The sequence below is a fragment of the Euleptes europaea genome, chromosome 6, assembly GCF_029931775.1.
Source record: "Euleptes europaea isolate rEulEur1 chromosome 6, rEulEur1.hap1, whole genome shotgun sequence".
NCBI lineage: Eukaryota > Metazoa > Chordata > Lepidosauria > Squamata > Sphaerodactylidae > Euleptes > Euleptes europaea.
Genome location: NC_079317.1, coordinates 56,741,052 through 56,766,414, shown reverse-complemented (window position 1 = coordinate 56,766,414; position 25,363 = coordinate 56,741,052). Strand labels below are relative to the sequence as shown.

Sequence of the window (25,363 nt, the reverse complement as noted above, 5' to 3'; positions counted from 1 at the left end):
CGAAAACCAGACCATATAAGCTTCTGATACCAAAACATTTCACTGCTTTATTAACCCAATGCTTTTTTAATTGTTAAATTCAGTATTGGCCATATATGCCTTTTGGAAAGTTCTTTCAGTAGCACTGCTCTTAATTTGTTGTTTTACCCCTGATCTTCTCACTATTTGCAAACACTTTTCCATTCATAAGCCACAGGCCATTTCAAAGTATCAGTTAATATCTTCTTCCTGTAGCCTACATCATCTGTTTCCTTTTTCTATGTATTAGTGTTTAATTCCTTAGCCCCATCATCATGAAGTATATGTTTAAAAGAAAAAAAAATTGCTACATGACTTGAAAGCTTTACTCACATTATCTTCTGGATTGAATTTTAGAAGACTACAGACCCCAGCAGTTTAAAAGGGGATACTGGTTTTATCCAATGAATCACCAGTAGAAGGCAAGGGGCTCTTTCCTGCTTTCTTCTTCTTCCCTGCAGTCCCTTTCAACTCCCAGAAAGTTTATTCCTGGGGTTGTGGGAGTCAGGAAGCTGCAGACAGATGAGAAAGGAGTGATTTTTCACCCCATCTCCCAACCAACATGGGACTATGCAAGACCCGTGACCCCAGAAACAATCTTTTCTAGGGGCTGAAAGGAATGGTGGGGGGAAATGTAAGGAAAATGCATACTTCCTCTGTAGGTCATTTGTTGGATACAAACCACTGTTACTTATTTCAGACTACCTGCTGCTTAGCCTTGCCTGCTAGAATAAAGTACCCTACTTATAACTTTCCATTTCCATGCAGCCCTGTTAAGAAATTGAAAGCAGGAACACCTACATCACTGGCCAACTTCTCATATTCTTCCATTAGCTGTTCATTCTCTTGATTAACCGCCAGCACCTTGCAGATCCGATTGGCTGCTGTTTCCGCCTATCAAAAATAAAATAAAAGCAGAAAGAAAAATATGTTAGAACCACCACCATCATTCAACAAAATGTTTCATTTAGACTCTTGTTACTGGCCTATTGAAAAAGGTCTCATCCACTCTGGCTTTAAAAGAATACTGCTGGTCTAAAAAGCTTAACTCCACATTATGAAGATTTTCAGGCTATTTGCTATCACCGCAATTTCATGCTTTTCAGGAAGACAGGCGCATTCTGAAGTTTTTGATCTGACTATATACTGTGTAAGTAGGTTTCTGTCTCCCTCTTTGTGTGGGAGCCCACAGAATGCACTTAGGCACATAGCCATGTATGCCAAACCCTGGAAAACCAGTGCAATGTAGAATGGATACGAAGAAACAAATGTCCTGTAAATGGTTATGTGCACATCCAAATCTGCTCTGATACTAACCTAATAAGCTGCTAGAAAAACCTAACCCATTTGGCTCCAATTGAGGTTGCCTGTTTTGTTTGAAGCAACTCATCCACTTCAGTTTTTGAGTGCTTCCAAGTGCATGGCCCACACCAAAAGTAACCCATCCATGAAGAAAGCATAAAGCTGCTGATACCCTTTTGACATCTTCTCTGTTCCACAAATATACATGCAAAGAAGCTTTGGCTCTATTTTGGCCATCTTGGGGTATTAGATTATTGGATTAAATGTTTATTGCTCTTTACTCTAAGGGCACTTTCACACATACTGAATAATGTACTTTCAATCCATTTTTAATGCACTTTAACGATCCTTTACACAGTAAAATCCGGCTGCAAAGTGCATTGAAAGGGAATTGAAAGTGCATTATTTGGCATGTGTGAAAGTGCCTAAGAAAGTGCTCCCTAGTATAAATGTTGGATTTGTTTTTAAAGACAGAGAGTCTAGACAAGTTTAGGAATATATACCCCAAATACTCCTACTACATTTGACTGAGTTTGCAAACTATCCCTTCGAGGCACGTAACTACTTTGAACACTATTTTTAACATTTCCCAGTTCAGTCTCTAAAGACATTTGAGGGGAAATAGAGTATAACTAGAGCAGCTGAAAAGAATAATAGAATCATAGAGTTGGAAGGGACCACCAAGGTCATCTAGTCCAACCCCCTGCACAATGCAGGAAATTCACAACTACCTCCCCCCCACACACACAGTGCCCAGAAGATGGCCAAGATGCCCTCCCTCTCATGAACTGCCTAAGTTCATAGAATCAGCATTGCTGACAGATGGCCATCTAGCCTCTGCTTGAAAACCTCCAGGGAAGGAGAGCTCATCACCTCCCGAGGAAGCCTGTTCCACTGAGGAACCGCTCTAACTGTTAGAAAGTTATTCTTAATGTTTAGACGGAAACTCTTTTGATTTAATTTCAATCCGTTAGTTCTGGTCTGACCTTCTGGGGCAATAGAAAACAACTCGGCACCATCCTCTATATGACAACCCTTCAAGTACTAGAAGATGGTTATCATGTCACCCCTCAGTCTTCTCTCGTTCCAAAAAGAGATTGTTGGAACAGCACTAAGTTTAGCCATGAAGTACTGTGCCTTTGGAAACTGGTAATGTTCATCAGTACAAAAAAAAGGTACAGTCCCTTGGCAGTCAGGCATCCCCCTCCCCCACAAAAAACTTGGACATCTAAACAATAATATATTTTAACTGAATGATATTAGTAATTTTCAAAGAAAAAAACCTTCAAAAACATGTTTAATGGTAAGCTCTTGGCCACTCTTTTCTACTTTTACCTATTCTTAACCAGTACTACTAAATGCAAAAAGCCACACTGGTCCAAAATATTTAAGGGATCCCCTCATCCTCATTGTTCAATCACAGACCCCCTCCCGCAAATGGATAAGAGCATTTGCTTGTCAATCCAGGACACACAGGGCATAAAGATGAGCATTGTCAAGCTACCTTGCTACCAAACACTCCTCCTCCATGGAATCAAAGTCCAAATGTCGTCTTTTTTTACTCTGGCTGGTCTTGCAGGATACAGATACACTGGCAGACAGTTGAATTTACTGAGCAGTTTTAATTTCAATTGGATATTTTAGATCTATTTTTATAGAATTCTTTGCCTGCTATATCCTTAGGGAAGAAGCAGGCACATCAAATCCACAGGAGAGTCAAAACAATACCATTATTCCCATTTGGCACAAAGCTTTTGGCCCCCAGAATCACATTCACAAAATGGCAACATACTAATTTTGCTCAGGGATGTGTGTACTCAGTGCTTAAAATTATCAAAATCCTATGCCAAGGAGAGCTGAATTCTGCATCTTAAACCCACTATGCAAATTAAATTAATGTAAATGTTCTTATTTTGCATATTTTATTCTGTTTTTGGCTAGTAGAGCACTGAAGTGTCATCTTCTGACTGCTGGAAAGTTTATCCCACTTTTGGCTTCTCAAAAGCATTGCCCTTGTACTTTCATGCAACAGGAAGCAGGAATTTCTTTTAAATTTAAGCTTAGGGTCTTGGGATGTTCAATTTAGCACCTACAACAAAATCCCACACTTTGGTATGTCTTGCACAGCCTTATAGAACAACAACAGCACTGCTTCTATCTAACTGATTTTCACTCATGGAAAAGGGCATGTAACCTTTCAAAATTACACAGACATTAAAGGTAGTTAAAGTTAGAGAGCAAGGTATTTTACTCGTGTAATTTCTTTTCCAGTAGGTAGCCGCACAGACCACTGGCCACAAACTAGTCTCTTCTGGTGCCACAGTTTTCTCAATTAAGAGTCTAACTTCCTGTGCCAGTAATGTTGTCTAAAATCACTTTTATGCCTGGATAATGTGGAGGGGAAAAGATTTATGATTAAACCGTTAATTCATTGACTAGATTAACCAGTTTGTTATGCTAAGAACTGGGCTACTTATCCATCCTTCCACATTGCTCTTCTAAAAATAAATAAATGCAAGTACAGAAATGTCATGACATCTCAGAACGACCAGTTCTATTGTCCAGTGGCATTACTGTCTAGTGTGGTTACACATTCACGCAGCTTGGGCAGACAGTATCTTCCTTGTGCAGTGTTCCTGAACAGCAGCTGTGAATGCTACTTACACAACAGGCTAATCTAGATAGTTGCTCTGTAGGTTTTACCAGTATTGTCATCTCTGCATCTCAACACCTGGTTTAATTGTTTATTTGTTCAATTTGAGGAAGTACAGCACAGATATGAATACTTTCCTAGTGTTCTAGACTAGCCTAAAGTGAGTAGATAATGTGGACATATTTTTTTTTACCGCTATTCTTGATAGATCCTGAGGCACCAGTTGCCAAACTTGGTCAAAAGGCTAGCCAAACATTATAACCAAAAATCAATTTTCACAATATATTAAAAACATATTATTAAACCCAGCTATTAATTTAAAAAAGAAACACTCATGCAGTTTAGTGTTATGAAAGTTAGAAGCAGTTAGGAAAGGGAAAGCAAACCAACCAAAGCGAGTATGTGTAGAAACACACAGACACACACGTAAATCATATGAAGGAAAAGCAGCCAGTCACATACATGTCATGGCAGGCTGGGACCCCTGTACCTTTAAAGAGTCAGTATAAGAGAATGAAAGAAGCAGAAAGTTGATCATGTGACCTCCCCTTCAGGGCTGGTAGCAGTAATGAGAAATCTGAATGAGAAATGGAGCGACATCACAATAAGTCACCTTGTCAAGAAAGGCTGCAGAGCCTGAAAAGACACTCTGTTCCTGGGCCTAGGCTGAAATACATGCTTTCTAATCACTTTACACAAGCGGCAGATTTGGAGCCTGCATCTCTCAACAGCTGACTAATAGAAGACGGACACTGGGAGACCTTCAAAGGGAAAGAAACTATGCCTGTTCTCGAGGTCATGGATGTATTGCTGGACTGGCCAGCTAAGAACATAATCCGTTATCAAAATCAGAAAGCAGACTCCATTTCCAAAATCCTTTCCACCGGCAGTCCAGCTTGTTACCCTAATATTTACTCCAATTAGTTGGCTTGGCTGCTAAATGTTTTATATTGAACAATGGGTTGACTCCAATAAACCATGAAGAGAGTAGATCTCTCCCCTGCTCCCCCACCCTGCTACCACGTAGGGCTGGGGAATGCTTAGGAACAGAGTGGGATGCAGCACGGGAAGCTACAACAAGAAATGGGAATTGGCAGAATTCCCTCTCCCTCCTGCCAAGTCTTGTGCAAGTGAGAGAGATGTTTTCTACTGATTGCTCCTCAAGTTGCCACCCCATGTGCTACTGGTCACTGTGTTCCCCAGGTGTCATTCTACCTCCAGAAGCTTTATGGGGAAAAGATACCAGAGAAAGAGACCCATGCCACAAGCTCTTTCCATTTACAGTACACAGGGTCAAACCCCAATGTTTGTAGAAATTGTTTTTTAAATAGCACTAATGTAAATAGTAGTGGTTATAAAGAGGCCTCAACATTTTTTCCCCAGTATGGAATTCGTAATTTCAACAATCAAATTAAGATATCCATTCAAGAAAATGACTACTCAAATTAATTTTTAAAGAATTTGTCATCATTGCTATTTGGGTGGACATCACAATTTACAGTAATCATATAACATGGGTCTAACAAACCAAAAATCTGTCCCAAAAATCCTTTCTATTGAAAAAGTGAGCCTGAGTATGTACTTTGCAAAGAGATTAATGAACTGAATCTACAAATCTACAAATTGTGAATTTGATGAATTCAGAATTGGGTTGGTTTGTTACACAACGTGCTCCAAACAAAACTGAACAAACACTAGCATCTCGCATTTGAAAACATTACATGCTGGGCTCCTGTGGACCATGATACCAAAAGCAATATTACCTGGAGCCCAAGCAATATTATGCAAATTTAGGGAAACAGTTTGCATAACTCTGCAAACTGGTAGCGTAATCTTTGCATAAAGTTTGAATGCCCCCTCATATTCTAGAATCTCTACAGGCATTTTCTCAGATATAGAAGTAACAGCTAAGCATGTTCTAAAAACACTGAGAGGATATGATGTTACAGTACAACCTGAAGTATTAAAAAAACCATTGCTTTTAAAAAGAACCTTTTTAAAAAGAAGCTTAACTCATATTTTAGTAAAGTTACATAGGGAAGCTATTTTCCCGGCAGTTAACACGGCATCATGGTAGTTAGTAAAACTGGGGCCTAACGTAAAAGTTTTCATCGTGGACTGTGGTGTTTCAGCAGTCTGTACCTCCATCTGTGGCCTAATGCCCCTCTGATTTAGGTAAAACTGACGAACATTTGGGAAAAGAACACATTGTTCCTGCTGATTTTTCCTGTAATGTGACTGCACAGCAGGAAGATGGGAGGGGGGTTGTTTTTTGTAATGGCCCTAAGAGTGCGCGGCTGTCCTCTACGAGAGGACTGGTGGAATGCTCTGCCTGGTAACATCAGAACCCTGCAGGACCTTAAAGAGTTCCGCAGGGCCTGCAAGAAAGAACTATTCCACCAGGCCTATAGTTGAGGGCAGCTGCGGGTATCATCTTTGTTGGCATCCCTATCCCTTTTTATGTTAAGTTGTATTTCAACTTGAGGTGGCAACCCGCTGTTTGTCTCAGGCAATATGAGTGTAAATTGGCGCCATCTAGAGTTTCGAGTTTGTATGTGTGCGTAAAGTGCCATCAAGTTGCAGCCGACTTATGGTGACCCCTTTTGGGGTTTTCATGGCAAGAGACTAACAGGGTTGGTTTGCCAGTGACTTCCTCTGCACAGCAACCCTGGTATTCCTTGGTGGTCTCCCATCCAAATACTAACCAGGGCTGACCCTGCTTAGCTTCTGAGATCTGACGAAATAAGGCTAGCCTGGGCCATCCAGGTCAGGGCTTTGAGGTTTTTTTTAATTAGGGTTTTATTGTTTTAAACTTAGAATTTATTGATTTTATTGTTTACTATTATCAATGTATTTTAAATGATGTTACTCGCCCTGAGCCTGGCCTTGGCCAGGGAGGGAAGGCTATAAGTTGCAACATAAATAAACAAATAAACAAACAAACAAATAAATAAATAATGAAAGGGCACTTCATAGAACTATTGCCTGGTGCAGGAAGGAAGGATCACCGACTCCTAACTGTCCTTTTCCGATCTGAACTGCCCAATGTTAGCCAGGGGAGCTGGCTTCTTTCTCCTTTTCATTTTGTACTCAGATATGGGCAGACATATTCTGAATGAATCAGAATGAATCGCAACATTTTCATGGGAAGATTCATGGAAGCAGTATTTAAGAACTGATATGAATTTTGTACCCAAGTACAATATGTCACAAAAGGAGTGGCCCCAAGACCCAAGGCACTAAGTTGAGACAAGTATGCAGATTTTTTAAAAGTTGCCAGAGAAAGGAAACACCACAAGAAGAAGGAAAGCACCAGAATTACCAATGGAAGAAGAACACAAATGGATGGGAACAAGGAGAAACATGGAACACAGAAAAGGGAGTTAAGAGGTATCTACAGCGACTGTTATAATGAAATCTGCTATCAGGGTTGGTCGGTTTGGAAAGATGTACTAGGGCAACTTATATTTTTGCCTCCCCTTAGCTCACCAGGAATTCAACATGGCAAAAACATGATATTTACAGACGGAGACCTTTAGAGGTCTTCTACTGGGACTGTACGTGGCAAAGCTGGAATGGACTCTTTTTTTTAAAAAAAGAAGCCCATAGGCATGATTAGATTTATTGATATTAAAGGATCAGCACTTGCATAAATGCTGAATGGCAATTTTCTGTCTCCACTGAGAAAGGTAGATGCTTAGAAAACAACAACACTTTTGGGAGACCACAGTGGCAATCAAGCTCTCGTGTGTAGAAGAGTGCTTTCAGCTACTGATGTTTGCTTGTATGAAAAACACCCAAACTACATGCCAGTCAAATGTAGCTTTCCTCTGGATTTTCTTGCTATTTTCCCTTTGCCAAATGCTGCCCCAGAGGCTACAATCTGGACAGGATGCCTGGCAGGGAAGAAAGGAGGCCCTTAACCACTTACCCCTGTGCTTCCACCTTCCCACCCTCCAGAAAGGAAAGGATATTAGTATCTGTAGTAAGGGAAAACAGAGGCTGTATTGGATTGAAAATAAGGAGGGAAACAATTGGAAAATAAATATCTGTGACTGAGCATCACATGATATTTGGGCCTCATCCATCAAAATACTACAGTAGTTATTAACACCGCTAATAATTATGGATCTGGGTCTTTTAAACACTTCCATCAGACTTAACACTGCCAGTGGCAAGCTAGCATTTTATCAACTAACAGCAATAATCAGGTATCAGGGGCTCTAGGGATCTATCACTCAGTTGTGAAAGGTGGTACACCAAAAATCCACTTCTCAATAGATGAGCATCAAACAAAATCACTGAACCAGTAAATATATTCCATCTCGGATCAGTGTGGTTAGGACCTGGCAGTTCCAGTCTGGAATCTTTAGCTGGGAAAATTCAGATATAATTATTATGAAAATGCTTTCATCAAAGCCAAAGTCTTTTATTTTCCAAGGATATGGCAACAACCTTAAGAGTTCAGTGTGAAAGTTAGTGTGAAAGCCAACATTGGATTCCATACTTGAAATGGTCACAATAGGTCCTGTAAATTTGGTGGGCAGGGACAGAAGGAGGAGGAGGGGTTTGTTAGGAGTAAAGTCTCACCTTCTGCGCACCTGAGAAGGCGTGGTAGTAACATGAAACATAGGTCATAATGGCCTTCTCATCCGGCCTTAGCGTGCCTATAATATCTGTGCAAAGAAGGAGAAGAGGTTGAAAGGATAAAGTAAGAAGCAGCACACAGAATAAAATAAAACAGTCATGGGTGGTGAGAGAGGGGGGAACTTCCCATCATGCATTGCAGGACAGGCCAAACAGATTTCCATGCGGAGAGCTAGGAATTCAGATCAGAAAGTGACCAGCAGGGTTGGCTTTGTGAAGTCAAGTGGTACCTACAATTATTATCCATGTTCAGATTCAATTTCTTAGCAACTACCCCAGTATACATTATTATCTTGACACAGCTCCACAGTCAGTAGGGTCAACCCACTTGCAGATAGGGGCAAAGTTATTGTTCTCTGGGAATCAACTGCCAGTCAACTCATAAAAAGAAAAGTAGTTGATATTTGACAGAGACCCAACACAAAAGCTGTAGATGCAGAGATAGCAAAAGGAAACAAGAACACATCAGTCTTAAGAGAACCGTTTGATTGCTATCAATTTGGAGAACACTTACATATTAACTTAGCCTAGTTTTTATACCCATGAGAAACCAGACAAAATTAAATTCCAATGCTCTTTTCACTGAGCATGTTATTTCTTTCTGGCAGGTTAGAACCAAGCTACATATTCAGGAGTAAAGCACAATAGTTCTATGAAACGGTACAATTTTACAACACAGGTGAGGAATTTATATGTCTGAATGTTTCCCAAAGACAAAAACTACTTGCCTGTTGCATATTAGCATGTCGGCAAGAATAGTTCAAACCTGAACTTTTCTCTGAGCATTCCATAAGCAAAGAATGGTTGCTATTGGGTTGGGGTCACATGCAAATTATGCTCTGGATGAGGCTAAGGCTCATGTGGCTCCAAATTATCCCCCCCCCCTTTTCCTTTTTTTTTTGTTGCAAAAATGCCAGCAACCTGCTGGAACTAGATGGTCCGTCAGAAATTGGCCAGTGGCTGAGTGTGATAATGCGCCCACCCCTTTCTCAAAGTAGATCTAAATGTAGCTTGGGAAGAGTAACACACGGTACATTTCTGAGGCAAGTGCTGCAATTTCTGGATTCACTTCCAAAGCTTTCTCTCTATATATCATTTAGGAATGCAGGCATTACCCTTCCTGTTTTATATTTTCATGTAGGATAACGGTAACTGACCGGAGGACTAACATATTAAAAAATTTTTTTTTTTAAGCTCAGGTTCAAAGCTTACCTTAAAGAACAGCTGATTTATTAAACTACAATAGGAAAGTTGTATCGATTGACAGCTTCTTCTCAGAAGGGATTGCTTGCCTGTGACCTGCTTACTTTTGGGGTAAGAAATTCTAATGGACTCCTGTAATTGCACTTCTTTAGCTATGTAACAATGATGATGGATGGCATAATGCTTTGTGAATGTAATTTATATTAAGAATGCAAGAATTATGCTTTAATAAACTACAATAATCAATGGCACCTTCCTTTTTGGGACCCATAATTTTAAGAAGTATTGCTTTTAAGAAATAGTCTCACTGTATTTCATAAGTGTAGGGAAAGCAAATTTGCATTAAGACCATGGCTCAATGACAGAGCACATGCTTTGCTTGCTGAAGATCTTGGGTTCAGTCCCCAGCAACTCCAGTTCAAGGAATTCAGGTAGCAGGTGCCGGGAAAGATCATTCTCTGCCCGAGACCCTGGAAAGCTGCAGCCAGTCAGACCATTAAATACTGAGCTAGATGGACCGATGATCTGTAAGTATGAAGCAACTTCACATGTTCCATATTTACTGATCTCCAGCCCCAAGGTGTTATTTTTGATGACATACTCTGGTGAAGTAAGAGCTGTACTTTAGAAAGGGCCCAGCTACTGTGACGGATCGGTAAAGCAATTCAGCAGCAATTTAAGACTGCTGGACTTGCACGAAGAAGGCTATTTGGCTGCGCATCCACTATATATGACAAATGGCTGTGCCTCAGACAAGAGTAATATTTTTGTCCTAATTCTCCACCCTGATGTTCACCCCTAGAGAGATCTTTGCAATTGAGAGACAAAGAGCAGAGCTCCCACTGCCACCGAGGAGCAGAATACCCATGACTAGATTTGCACTCCATCACTGACTGTGTCTTTTATGAGGAAATGTGCCAGAAATTGATATTCCCACTTATTGATACAACAGTCTTTAGCTCAGAGGTAGAGAAATTGAAATACCTCTTGCGGGAAGGAGATCTTAATAGATTGTTAAAGGTAGCTAAATTCTGTTCTGTAGCAATCAAAATTCGCTCGGAAAAGGTGGGTATAGTCAATAATTTTAAAACCTAACTTATGAAAAATTTTGGTCATTGTTTTAATTTTTTTTAGGGAGAGAATATTTTATCTGGGTTTTTAGTAATTGCTTATTTTCTATTTATAGTGTATTTAAGGTATGTTTGTTCTCTTTTGCTGGCAATTGCTGTAATAATAAACTGATCCTGATCCTTTTTCTTCTTGGACCATGGCCCTTGGACCATGGATAAAGTGGCCAGAGTTTTTGCAGGTGCTAGAGTCTGTCATAGTTCTATATTAATTTAATGGATTATATTTGCTTGTTTTAATATATGTAATATTTTTTAATGTAACATCTCTGATTATATATTTATTCTTTTACAGGTCTTTGACTGTAATAAATAATTCATTCATTCACTGACTGTAGGACTGTGTTTGACCAATTTGTGTTCCCCAAATGTGACATACTCAGGGCGCCACTCGGAACCAACAAGCCAAAGCTGCCAAAAATAATAAAAATAAAGATGCCCGTAGCTAGAGAGGAGAGAGAGAAAGAAAAAAAGGTTTGGACATTAGCAAGAGGACCAGGTGCGCTGTGTGGAAGAAGCTTGGAATCCTGCGATACCTTCTGGGCTCCTGAGAAGGCGTGGTAGAAGCTAGAAACATAGGTCATGATGGCCTTCTCGTCAGGACGGGCAGTTCCAACAATGTCTGTCAAAGAAAACCTGAAGTTAAAGAGCATCTCAACTGATGGGAAGTGAGCAAAGTGAGAGGGACAGCCAGGGACACCTAGGGAGGGGCAGGTGTGAAGATTCGCTTCTGCTGGGTGGACCTTTGCAGACTTTGCCAGCAGAGGATTTCCTCCCTAAGTTTAGAACAACTGTTCCTACACTCCTGCTCTTAGTTACAAAGAAAATTATTCTCGGGAGAGGAGCCAACTGGCACATCCGAGAGGCGTGTCTAGTAAATATGTGAAGGTGGAAGATAACCCAAAGCAGCTTCTGTACTGAATGAAATGGGACTTTCTCCCTCCCTGCCATCTTGTGCTCCATTTCAGCACATTTGTGGTCTAGGTTTTCTAAGCACACATTATTTCAGCAGGGGAAGCAAACATCCGTCACCTCCCAAGCTCAGGCCATGCCATGTTTTTCACAGCATTTTCTTGCTATTACATTTATGAAGGGCAACAGTACAAAAGTTTTTTTAAAAAAGATTTTTGCATCTTCTGTATGTTTTCTTGTGGTCCAAACCAGTCTGAATACTTTCAGATACACATCTTTGGTGGCAATGCCAGAGGGTTAAGAAAATAAAATTCAGAGACAGCAACCTCAGGCCACTTGCTGGGTTGTAGATGGTATGAAGAACTGGTTTCATTACCGATGTACAAAACCCTTGTAAAACCCTTTAGGGGAACTAGACAAGGTCAATGGTAATTTAAAACCTCTTTAAAACGGCAGCAGTGCAAGGTATACAAGCCTTCCTTTGAGGACTGAATTAACATTGACAGATCTTTAGTCCATGTCTGCTTTTGCCATATGCATGGCAATCGTGGACAACAGATGGACCAGGACTGCCTGCCTAATCCAAAATGCAGTTATCTGGGAAAGGCTGTCTGGCATCATAGCTGTTGGGGCGGGGATATTTCTCCCAAAGTTGTGATTTGGCGTTCAGGAGTTGACCTGCGGAAGGATCTCTGCAGTGGGGTCAAATACTTATTTACCACACCACACTGCATTACTGATTACTGATACTTTTAAAAAGGTGAATTGCTCTTCTCAGGTGTCTTATATGCAAATTCTCCTCCTTTAAATCCACCAGGACACAGGCAGGGCCAATCACTAGCAAATGCACTTCATTTTAAAATGAAGCGTACTCTGCAAAGTGTGGCTCTAAAGCTGCAGCCTAAAATTTATTCTCATGCCTATGGCTCTAAAGCCAAGTTGCCTAAATGCATCTATCGCCACACCCAGCTTAAAAGCCAGGGTAAGAAGGTGGTTAACATGCTGAATGTCGGTTTCAAAGAAATGTGAAAACAGATGTCCTGGTGGTCAGATCTAGCAGAGTACGTTCGTAGCTTTTGCTCAGCCAACTATACAAAAATGTTTCACAATACATGACATGAGTAGAAGAAAACAGGACTGGTCTGAGCACAACCAGATCAACATTTTCTCCTCAGTTCTGTTGGGGGAGGGGAGAAGAAAAATATCAGAAGAAGAATTAAAGGCAACCAGAAAACTATAGCGCCTTCTATGCTAGTGTAGATTTTCAAACACAGAGGTAATATGGCAAAAGGGGTGTTTCAGATCTGTATTTAGTCTAATTCCTGAGAGCCAAAGGCTATAGCTAACATACTTTGGATCCTCCTTTATTTTGTTTTATTAGTGGTTCAAGAGACAAAACACACTGAAATCATAACTGGTGCTTGGGAAGCCTTTGTTTTTTCAACTCCCTGTGTATTGTAGAGATAGCATGCTGTTTGCTGTTTGTTGAGAATTCATTTTGTTTATCCAAGGCAGATCACTCACAAAGAGATGCTTGGTTGCTACTAAATTTATCTCTGCCTTACCAAACAGGCTCCATAATAAAGTGCTGCAGGGCAGGCCACGGCTTTTGTTTTTAACATACAGAGCAGACTGGAGAAAATGAACCCTAATGACACAACCTGATCAGATTCAATTCATATATTTCTGGTGCCATAAGAACATAAGAAAGGCCATGCTGGGTCAGACCAAGGCCCATCAAGTCCAGCAGTCTGTTCACATAGTGGCCAACCAGATGCCTCTAGGAAGCCCACAAACCAGACAACTGCAGCAGCACCATTCTGCCTGTGTTCCACAGCACCTAATATAACAGGCGTGCTCCTCTGATGCTGGAGAGAACAGGTATGCATCATGACTAGTATCCATTTTTAGTAGTAGCCATGAATACCCCTCTTCTCCATGAACATGTCCACTGCCCTCTTAAAGCCTTCCAAGTTGGCAGCCATCACCACAACCTGGGGCAGGGAGTTCCACAATTTAACCATGTGGAATATGCTTCCCTGTGGCGGGTCCCATATCACACTGGTAAGATATAAACAACAGACTCATGCTGCTCCTCTATGGTGGTGCTGACAAACTTCCCCCATGATGTGTACATTACAGATCATTCCATTATTCAGCCCTAACTAGGACTATACAGGATCCAGCCACAGGAAAGCAGTTCTCTTATGTATCAGGACTTTCATTGCCCTTTCATTGAGGAAGGATAATATTTTGAAGCCTATTAAGTCCAAGCAGACAGTATGAGGAGCCTCTCTGTGAATAGGAAAAAGAGAGAAAAAGTCAAACAAAATTGGATTCTACGTTACCTTCAGCATCCAACATTTTTGGGATATCTAGGAACCTTTCTGCCACATCAAAAGCTGTGTTCAGGTTAGTGAGAGGATCATCCTAGGAAAGAAATGGTCTCAGTTAGCAATGAGCACACAAAAGAATAAACAATTTTTAGTAAGATTTAAGCACAATAAGAATGTCAATGCCCTGAGCTGGATGGCCCAGGCTAGACTGCTTTTGTCAGGTCTCAAAAGCTAAGCATGGCCGGCCCTGGTTAGAATTTGAATGGGAGGCCACCAAGTAAGTCCAGGGACATTATGCAGAGGCAGGCAACGGCAAATCACCTCTGTACAACTCTATGGGGACGCCACAGGTCAACTGTGACTTTATGGCATTTTCCACCACGAAGAATGTCAATATGGTGTGGTGGTCAGAGTGCTGGACTAGAATCTAGGAGACCCCACTTCATATCCCTATTCAGTCACAAAGCTCATTGGAAGGCCTTTGGCCAGTCACTCTCTTTCAGCCTAACCTACCTCACATACGGTCATGGCAATAAAATAGAGGAGCAGGGAACTTTTATACACTGTCCTGAGCTCCTTGGAAGAAATATAATAGAGACACAGGCAAATATTCTAAACATTTTGTCGAAGGCTTTCACGGTCAGAGTTCATTGGTTCTCGTAGGTTATCTGGGCTGTGTAACCGTGGTCTTGGTATTTTCTTTCCTGACGTTTCGCCAGCAGCTGTGGCCGGCATCTTCAGAGGAGTAACACTGAAGGACAGTGTCTCTCAGTGTCAAGTGTGTAGGAAGAGTAATGTATAGTCAGAAAGGGGTTGGGTTTGAGCTGAATCATTGTCCTGCAAAAAGTAACAAAGGTAATGTGCTAACCATTGTCCTGTAAGTATCAAGACAATGTGCTAATGAGGGTATGGTATGTTAATATGGAACCATTGTATGCTGAAGTGATCTGTTAATGTGTGAAATCCAAAGCTAATCTAGCTTTGGATTTCACACATTAACAGATCACTTCAGCATACATGGTTCCATATTAACATACCACACCCTCATTAGCACATTATCTTGATACTTACAGGACAATGGTTAGCACATTACCTTTGTTACTTTTTGCAGGACAATGATTCAGCTCAAACCCAACCCCTTTCTGACTATACATTACTCTTCCTACACACTTGACACTGAGAGACACTGTCCTTCAGTGTTACTCCTCTGAAGATGCCGGCCACAGCTGCTGGCGAAACGTCAGGAAAGAAAATACCAAGACCACGGTTACACAGCCCGGATAACCTACGAGAACCAATAAATTCTAAACATTTGCTAAATGGTCCTTCTGGGGCATGCTTTTTAGGGACCTTAAAAGAAGGGCCATGAGCACTGTTATCTTCCTTTTCCATGAGATCCAAGCCCAGCAATGAGAATGAAACTGACAGATGTGTTCTTTTTATTGGTTTTGTTTTCATTGCAACTGGAGAAAAATCATTTTTGTTCCTTGAGCTCAGCAGAGTCATTGTGACAATGTTTGAGAAGACTGCCTACATAGGAGAAAATCCATGAGGAGACCCAGTCTTTTCTCTCCTGTGAAATACAATGGGAATGGGCCAGTTGTTAAACAGACACTGCTGGGGCAGCCATTATACTTCAGGGGCTTTTTGCTTAAATAGTTCTTCTTTTCGTGAATATTAAGCAAGTCTGTGACCAGATGGCCTTGGCCTTCTCCTTTGTTCTGACTTTGTCTAAGCGAAGGAAAATAGTATGTTAATATATCTGCCATCATTTTGTCTTAGTAATACGTGCAAAGTTTCAAACAAACTGTTCATGACTCACAGCCTCTTGTTATATATGTTTACTCCAAACTCTTACTGAGGTAAATGGGACCTACTGTACTCCCAGATAAGTGTGTATAACATTGTACCTTCGGGGAAGATCAACACCACAATCTGAGAATGTTTACACAAGTGTAATTGCCACAGAACCTCTCCGAAGAACTATACACTGTTGTTGCTGGGAGAGTCAGTGTGCTTTAATGGTTAGAGAGTTGGACTAGGACTGACAAGTTCAAATCCCCCAAACCCCATTCTGCCATGAAGTTCCTTGAATTGCCCTGAGTCTCTCAGCCAAAACGACCTCACAGAGTGTTGTGAGGGGAAAAATAGGTTGGAAAGAACCATGTCTGCCACCTTGAGCTTTCTAGCACAAAGGTGGGATATAAATGTGATTGAGTGATTGATTGACTGAAACAGAAGGGGAGAGGGAAGGAGAGAGAAAGAGCCAAGTATGCTCAGAGCAGTTAAGAAAGGAAAACGTTGTAGGTTATCGTAAGGACTTAATTATTTTATTAATTTTCATAACTAATAATATTGGCCAGAACTTTAGGAAAATCTTGCCTTATATGTATTCTAATATTGCTGACATTAGAAATGATTGCTCAGTTCTCATACTGCTGCTTCCCAGGCCTGACAATAAAATGCTAACCTGTACAGACATTTTCCTTCCTACAAGAAAATTCTAACTCAACATATCACAAGTTGCTGCCATAATAATTACTGCCATGTCACCAACGGTCACCTTTTTACCAAATGCAAATCAGCAAAACTGTTGAATCACCATGAGAGAGGAAGGCATACTTGCTGTGAACTATTTCAGTTAAAAGCCAAAGCAAACTCATGTAGTTAAAAAATGACTGTTTTCAACATTATCAGCACTGTAGATGTCAGTTACAAAAATATCCTGTCCTTACTGACCAAAATGACATGCTTCTAGAAAAAAACATTAAGCAGAACTTTTGTCCAACTTTCATACCACAAAGGAATATCTGATTCATGGCTAATAGTTGGGATACAACAAGATAGAGGCAAAGGTTTTTTATTTTATTTTTTTGCGCACACATTCTAAAATTTCCCTATCAGCACAATTTATTTTTTCCAGTCATCCCTACCCACTATGATCAAAGCTGAATGGGCAAAATGGTCTTCAAAGAGGTTTCATGGCTAGCTATGTAGTCTTGTACAAGCAACAAAAGGCCCTGCTGCGGCTTTTGAAAAGGCACTGCAGCTGCTTCTTCCAAGGATGCCAAGCCCGACATTAACTTAATAGTTAAACTCAGTCTAAGAAAACATCAGCTTCCAATCTGAAATGACTGAACATGCCGTAAGTGAATTGGGGGAATCTGGTATGCCAATAAAGGTATTGAAATTTGAATTGGGGGAATGACCTAACTTTTGCTTTCTAAAGACCAAGGTAATTTTTAATCTGCCACTAGTCTTAAAGCTGCATTCAGACATCACACTGAGCTGCAATTTGCTGTGATGATGGAGACAAACGTGGTTGGTTTTTTATACCATCATGCTCCCCTCAGTCCCCCTCCTGGTTTGAAATGAAACCACATTATGAAACAATACAGGCACCCAGGTGAATTGAAGTTTATCTCCCACAAACCAAGACTCTAAACTAAGATTATATTGTGGTTCAGAAACCCAGCTCTGATTCACCCAGGTGATACATTCATATATCATGAGGAGCCAACGTTAATTCCAAAACAGGAATCCTTAGTCATAATCTGTGAGAAAAGGGAGTGTGAAGGAGAGGTGAGTGAGGGGAATATATGGGTATTAGAAAAATACCTATTATCATATGCATGAATTTATTTACAGCAATAGCCAGCACAACTCATCCAATTACAACCTAAAAAAGACTAAAATGTTATCATATGCATAGCTATCACATCAAATAGTAGTTTACCATGACTAAACAAATATACTTTTCTTTCCCTCCTTCAGTTTGCAAGTATGATTATTATCCCAATTGCCAACACAGGTTTCTATCCTACCAGTATATCTAAACTTGGAATAAGAAGTACCTTTCTTAGCTTCCCATAGTCAATTAGCTCCGGGCGATGTCTATGAATCAAGGCACAGAAGCCAAGGCCATCCTTCCAGCTGTAAGGGAGACAGGTCAAAAACAGCAGTATTCATTAAGAAAATCAGTGACACAAGTTGATGAAAAATGCATACCACAGTAGACTGGATCAGCAATATTCACCACAACAGAATGCAGTTGGTAGAATACCTGGCCTTCATCTGCTTTGGGCTCAGAAAATATAAAAACACAAGTGGGCACTCACAAGGCAATTTTTTTTTTTACATTCCCTCTTGCTTTTCCTCCCCCTGGCAGTGCCTGCAGCCTCTTCCCTTTCCTTCTTTCCCACCCATCTACCTACTTCTGTTTCTCCCTCTTGCAGCCTCTGTCCTTACTCACCCTCCTTTTCTGTCCCCCCGACCTTCAGCTTTCCCTTTTAATCTTTTTTGCTCCTTCCCTTCCAGCTTTACCGTCCGTTCTTTCTATCTTTTATCTTAATTTGTCTGTTCCCACAACCCATGCGGAGACTAACTGAGGCTTGGCATCTTCAGGAATGTTGGTTGGAAGCTGCCTAGTAACCCCCCAAATGGCCACCAAGATCTTACAACATAGACTTGTGAAAAGGCAAAAGATTTATACATTCTCTGCTTTCTCTTCAGATCATATAAATCTTTCTCCTTTTGCAACATAGACTTATGAGATCTCAGTGGCATACTTTTCTTAAAGAAGCAGACACTGTTTGTATGATATTAGGGGCTTTTAACGATGCAGTACATTATTTTTACATTACATATTTTTCTGCCAATCTGGGATTTACCCAGGTGCGTCAAAAGATATCGCTTTTCTGTAATCCTATTACATGGATTTTTGACCCCCCCAGGCTATTGTTCAGAATTAAATATAACAAGCATGGGACCCACAAGGACTTTATTTAAAACATTTCTATGCCACATTTCTATCTAAATAGGCCCCCCAAAGCAGGAAACACTAAACCTTAAGACTTTTGTGTGTGGGGGGGGGGCTCATTTCACCCTGTATCCCCCCCATCCCTGCTCCTCTCCATGGCTTTGCTTTACAGAAAACTAGGCTTGGAAAGCTCAGAAATATTGCTGTGGTTGCCTAACAACCTTCAGGATGGCCACTGAGAGCTCTGTGGGCATTCTTATCTTAAAGCTACTGGCATTGTTTCTATTATTTAGGGGCATTTCAATCTACCAATATATTCTTTTTTTAGATTTCAGATTTTTTCACAAATTTGGGACTTTTTTCAGGTTTGTAGAGAAATCTCACCTATTTGTTTTTACCTCTTTTTGCAAATCTGTTATCCGACTTTCTATAGATATATGATGATAGGTGAGCTCTGCCTTTGTTTCAGTTTACATTCTTTTCATATTACCAACCACAAAACATTCAGAAAGCGAGAAGAGTTCAGATAATTCTGTCGCAGGAGAAGACTGAGGAATGAAAATAATGTATATTCTTTCCTCAGTCATGATTGGCCGCACCCTGTAGTTTTAATCTGTGGTTCTTCCAGGCAGAACATTACACTAGTTTATGCAGGGAAGAGAGAGAAAATGTGACTAATCAGATTCTCTATTATTAACACACACATCTCTTGTCTATAAATATTTAACTGACTTGATATGGAAGAAAATAAAACCTACATTCATCCCCCCTTTTATAAGTCTCAAAATGCTATCCTTGCAACATCTCTTTTGTATTTTCAGGAGGACTATGGTTGAAATGGCCATAAATGGGGGGCAGGAAAAGCAAGTAGAAATATGTTATCAGAACATGGTTCATCACTTCCACCTTATTCTTTGCCGCATAGCTCTCGAAGATGTTTATTGCAAATCATCTACTCAGTTCAAAAATCCAGCTTTTAAGATTTACATGTACAAAATACATTGGTGCAAATGAGTCCAAACTGTATGTACACAACACTTAGAAGGAGATGGACTGCATTGTGTGCTTGTGAAGACAAGTCATGAAGGGAAAGTACAGTGTATAGCAGCATTCTCTCTCTTCAGGCAGAAGGAGTGACAAATGATTCTGTTCTTGTGTATCATTGTCAGGGGAGGGTCAAAAAGGCCCACTCCAACAATGATGGATAGGAACAGAATCAAACGTCACTTTATACCTCCACAACAGAGGTATACAAACCGGTCGTACAAATATAGTGCATGAGCATTTTTAGGTGCACCACCCTAGAGAACAAAAGCATGATTGTGTACCTAGTATAGCATGGAAAGAAGACCTTACACAACCTCAGCCTGTTAATCCTGAACTGGTAGGGCAGTTAAGAATACAATACCTCCACCACCCTCCTTTTCTTTGATTCTGATGCTAAGCCCACTGCATTGAGGCTCCCACCTTGTGGAGAGGCCTGCCCGAGGAGGTCAGGAAAGCTCCCTCTCTCCTGCCCTCCCACAAATTATGCAAAACCGAACTATTCAAGAGGGCTTTTCTGCACAGGTAATAAGGCTTCCCAGTACAAAATGGTTTCACAAACTTACTTAGATTGGTACTTGTGGACTTTATTGCTGTATACAGCATATTGTAAGTAGGATCCTATTATGTAATTTCTGTACTTCTTAATGACAATGTTAATATTAATGGTAATTTTTGACTGGACAATGTTAGTACTTATGCTACGTTTCTGTTTCTTTCTGGTGCTTCCCGACTTCTAATTGCCTAATGCGTTAGTTAGTGAATGTCCCATTTTGTTGACTGTACTGACTCACTATGTGTAATCCACCTTAGTCCATGTGAGAAAAGGCAGGCTATAAATAATGTAAATAAATAAATAAGTATGCTTAACATTGCAGTTAAAGAGAAAGAGAGAGTTGGGCTAAGCTTTTCATCAGTGCCCAAATTCTCTAGAGCACAGAAGATTGCAAGCTACAGGCGACGACTACCTTTCACCTTTACATTACCTAATATGGAAGTTTTGGATGTTCACATTTTTGTATGGGGCTGTCTTCCTTTGACACCACAACAAAAGCCCTTCCTTAGCAGATGTCTCTAGGGAACAAAAGATACATGGATTAGCCAACCTCTGTAAGACCTTTCACTGCTTTCAGTGCTGCTGATTCATCCTTTTAACATATCCTGAAGCAATTGAGGAGAATTTGGACACTTCTTTCCATTCGGGGAAGGCTTACATGCAGAGACCAGGGTGTATCACTCACACCTCTGAAGATAGCCAAAAACCTGGCCAAAAAAAAGGCTGAGAATTAAAATAGTGAAACTGATGGCAGCCTTGTAAAAGTAGTTCATAGGGCAGTCACCTACTCTCTCCTTCACTCACCTGCTCCTTTTCCCCTCCCTCCCCCATGTTTCCTCCTCTTCTCCCACAGTGCACTCCTTCTCCTTTTCCCTGAATGGATCCCAGAAGAGACAGAGAGATGGGTAGCTCTCACCAGCACTGCATCTCCACAGCACTGCTACTCTCTGAACTTAAGTCTTTAAACTTAGAGCTACATTTTCTAAATCTGGAAGGTAGAAAGCAGCCTTCTGTTAAACAGGAACACATGAAGCTACCTTATACTGGTTTGTCAAGATCAATGTTATTTTCTGTGACTGGCAGCAGTTCCCAAGGGTCTCAGCTACTACCTGGTTCTTTCAAATGAAGATGCTGGGAATTGGACATGGGATCCTCTGCATGCACAGAATATGAATTACCACTGAGCTACAGCATGTCTCCTTTGAGCTACTATCCCTGTGTCTACATTATGGTGGTGTGAGGCAGGAACCATCTTTGTCTCTAATCTAAATGTAAAGAATTATCATAGCATTAGCAGACAGAGTATCAGATCTGAACCAGAGAGACCCAAACTCCAGTCCACACTTGGTCACAATGATTGTATCTCTGGCTAATCCTGCTATACACCATATTTAGTCTTCTGGAGGTGGTAACATTAAGTCTAGAAGGGAAAATGGACAGTCAACTGGCCAAATTCTAATCACAGGTAACCAGTTACAAGCCTGAGTTATAGAAATATAAAACATGCAATATCTTCACACATACGCTAGAGGGCGATGATGTGAGCAGCATAGCTATGAAACAAAGTGGCATGAGTGGTTGTACACTATCATATAATAATGGGAAAGAGAAAAACATAACTCTAATTATGACCTAACCACAATCTAAATTATGCTGTGACTTTGATCTAACTTCACATCCAGTCCTATTTTCTGAGGAATCAGTCAAATACATCCCCCCCTGCACAATAAGCACAGCACATCAATAGTATTTTATCAATACAGAAAGAAAACAAGCTTATTATATCCTAGGTCCCTGGCAATGTGGTTTTCTCAACTGCTGTCAGAACCACCTTGAGCGATGGCTTTGAACATCTCCCTTCTTCACTAGACCACCTGCAGGAACAGAGAAGGCTATGGATGCAATTTGCAGGGTCTTAAAATAATTAATTGTGCAGCTTCACTCCCTGAAGCTAGCAGCCGTAGAGGCAAAATCATCAGAACTCAAGGGGAATGTAGAAGCTGGGCCCCCCAAAATCAGAGATGTTGACTCTGAAGGCATAGGCAGAAAGGACTGACCGTGCTACCATCACCATGCGGAAGCACCACTCCTCGGCTTGTCTGATGGAGCAAAAGCCCCATTAGACAGCACAGTGAAGATCACCAGGTAGATTTCACATGATTTCCCTTTAAAGAAATACATCATGGGGATGGGGCCATGCTGGGCATATGCTTTGCACACAGAAGGTCCCAGGTCCAATCCCTGGCATTTCCAGTTAAAAGGTAGTGGGTAATGTGAAAGGCCTCTGCTTGAGACCCTGAAAAACCGCTAGCAGTCACAAAAGACAATACTGACTGTGATAATCCAATGGTAACTTGGTACAAGGCCGCTTCATCTGTTTACATGTGAAAATCTCCCGCTCAGCATTTTTGCAAGGGAGGAAGGCACATAGGGATTTACCTTCCACAGAGATGTCCTGAATGGCAAAACGGAGGATGATAGTCCAAATCATTCCAAGGGTCATTTTTGCATTCCCATCAACAATTTCTGTAAGACAGAAAACAACCCCACAGCTTAACAACTGAAAATATCATCAGCAGATATTTAAGGAGATTGCATTCTCAAACAAACAACCAGCTGAATAGTTTGTTAATTGTGTCTGGGAGACCTCTTAGAACCTTGAAAGCTCAGCCACAAGGAAGCCTGTTTCTGAATGTGGGGAAAGTGAGAGAGAGAGAGAGAGAGAGAGAGAGAGAGAGAGATAATTCTGGACAAGGGTAGCTAGGCAACAGCAATTCAAAACGTACCTTCATATTTATTCAAGAGCTAGTGCCAGGTATGCAATGCAAATTAAAGAGCAAACAGATGTATGTTCCAGATAGAATCACAGGGCTAATACAGCCAAGAGAAGTTACCACTTGGTAAATTTTTCAACCAGATGCTTGCTTGGTCATCTCTATTACAACTGGAACTTTTTCCCTGCCACATTTTTATCTGTGGTAAAGGCTAGAGCTTTTACCGAGTGGCAAGGCTTTTCCATATTATCACAGGGCTTGGATAGTCACCTGTATTAATTATCAATGACACAGTATTCACCCGAGTTGTAGAGTTTCATGACAGAATCTTAAGGAATAGTTTCCCTGCCTTTTCTCCCTGGCTTTTAGAATTGACAATACTGAATATCATCAGTTTTCATTAGGATTTTTAAAAACTTCATTTACATATTATTCTTTTTTGTTTTTACTGAGTAATTGTACCTTGATATGCTTTTTTGTGTGTTATATGTCGAGGGAGTTCAGAGGGGTATGTGTGTGTGCATATAAGATTTTGGTGTAAAAAGTTTATCTTCTGAGGAATTGTTTCCATATTTTGTTGCAATTTGCATATAATGAGTTATTTACCTATTTATTTACTTCATTGAGACTATACCTTTCTCCCCTATGGAGACCCAAAGCAATGTACATCATTCTCCTCTCCCCCATTTTATCAAAATAACAACCCTGTGAGATAGGTTAGGTGTGACAAGGTCACCCAACAAGTTTCCATGGCAGAGTCAGGATTTGAACCAGGGTCTCCTACATCATAGCCTGACAATGTAACCACTACACACATTATCATCTTTGCTCAATAGTTATAGAATAAGGCCTGTTTTAATCATTCTAAAAAAGGTAGCGGTAGAATGGACTGCACCGCTTCAAACAACAGCTGGTGCATTCTAGTTTTGAATGCTCCTTCACACAAAAAACTCCCTGCAAATAGAAAACTAGCACAGCAGGGACAAAGGTGTTACCCTTTTTCTTTGCTAGATGTAATGGTTTCCTGTTGGCAAGGAATTTTGAATATTGCAAAGCATACTGACTTGTGATCCCTCGCTTGCTTTCTAAAGTAGGGCAGTTCATTTCCCCTCCTTTTCCCCATCCCATTCTTTTGCATGTGTAACACCTGAGTCAGTAATGGTGTGTGTGTGTGTGTGAACCCATGAAGCTGCCTTCTACTGAACCAGATCCTTGGTCCATCAAAGTCAGTATTGTCTACTCAGACCGGCAGCAGCTCTCCAGGGTCTCAGGCAGGGGTCTTTCACATCACCTACTTGCCTAGTCCTTTTAACTGGAGATGCCGGGGATTGAACCTGGGACCTTCTGCATGCCAAGCAAAGGCTCTACCACTGAGCCACGGCCCCTCATGTGTGTGTGTGTGTGTGTGTGTGTGTGTGTGTGTGTGTGTGTGTAACAGCAGCAACCTTGATGGGGCATATTTACCCCCTGGAACAAAAGGTTCCGCGGGGGGGGGGGATGTGTTCTCTTAAAGGATTTTCCAAACTGACTTCCTTCTTCCTTTAAAATAAGCTCAACGGATTCCAAGATGATAAGAACAAAGTTAATAAAAGTTGGAAGGGAACTCTGCAGGTAAAGTACCTTCCGACAAGTCTTCTAGTAGCAGTTAGCCTATCTTAAGCACTTGGGTGTGGAAAAGAAGAAAAACTGTCCACTTGACTTAAGCCCTGACTTACTTTCAAGTACTACCTATATTCCCTCCCCTCACAATGTATATTTCCAAATGTATTGGTAACAAGCTATAAATACAATAACAGGACTTCTTTGCCATTTGCCGTCACCTCTGCAGGTGAATCAGAAGGGAATGGTAATGTAATGTGTCAAAATGGTGACGTGGTGACTTAACTCCATGGTAACCCATGGTACTCTTCTCAGAATCATCAGCAAACAGAAATTCTTAGTGAGATAAATATTCAGTCCGGGAGGGACAGCTGTTTAAAGTGGAACCAATGTTACTTTGTAGTCCATAACAGGAAACAAACAAAAATGTTTT

The 25,363-nt window shown here is 40.8% G+C and overlaps 1 protein-coding gene across 4 annotated transcripts in view; it reads right to left on the bottom strand.

The window, feature by feature from the left end:
- ACTN1 (actinin alpha 1) overlaps positions 1-25,363 on the bottom strand; it is a 96,839-nt gene that overhangs the window by 17,335 nt on the left and 54,141 nt on the right. For 2 of the 4 annotated variants that reach the window (XM_056851410.1, XM_056851408.1), the window contains exons 4-9: positions 22,997-23,083; positions 20,988-21,075; positions 18,053-18,131; positions 14,211-14,292; positions 11,487-11,572; positions 820-912 (exon numbers count right to left, since the gene is read on the bottom strand). In XM_056851410.1, coding sequence (XP_056707388.1) covers positions 820-912; positions 11,487-11,572; positions 14,211-14,292; positions 18,053-18,131; positions 20,988-21,075; positions 22,997-23,083 — 515 coding nt within the window. Of the gene's footprint in view, positions 1-819; positions 913-8,563; positions 8,650-11,486; positions 11,573-14,210; positions 14,293-18,052; positions 18,132-20,987; positions 21,076-22,996; positions 23,084-25,363 lie in introns of all 4 variants that reach the window. The other 2 variants (XM_056851409.1, XM_056851411.1) reach the window with 1 other exon arrangement.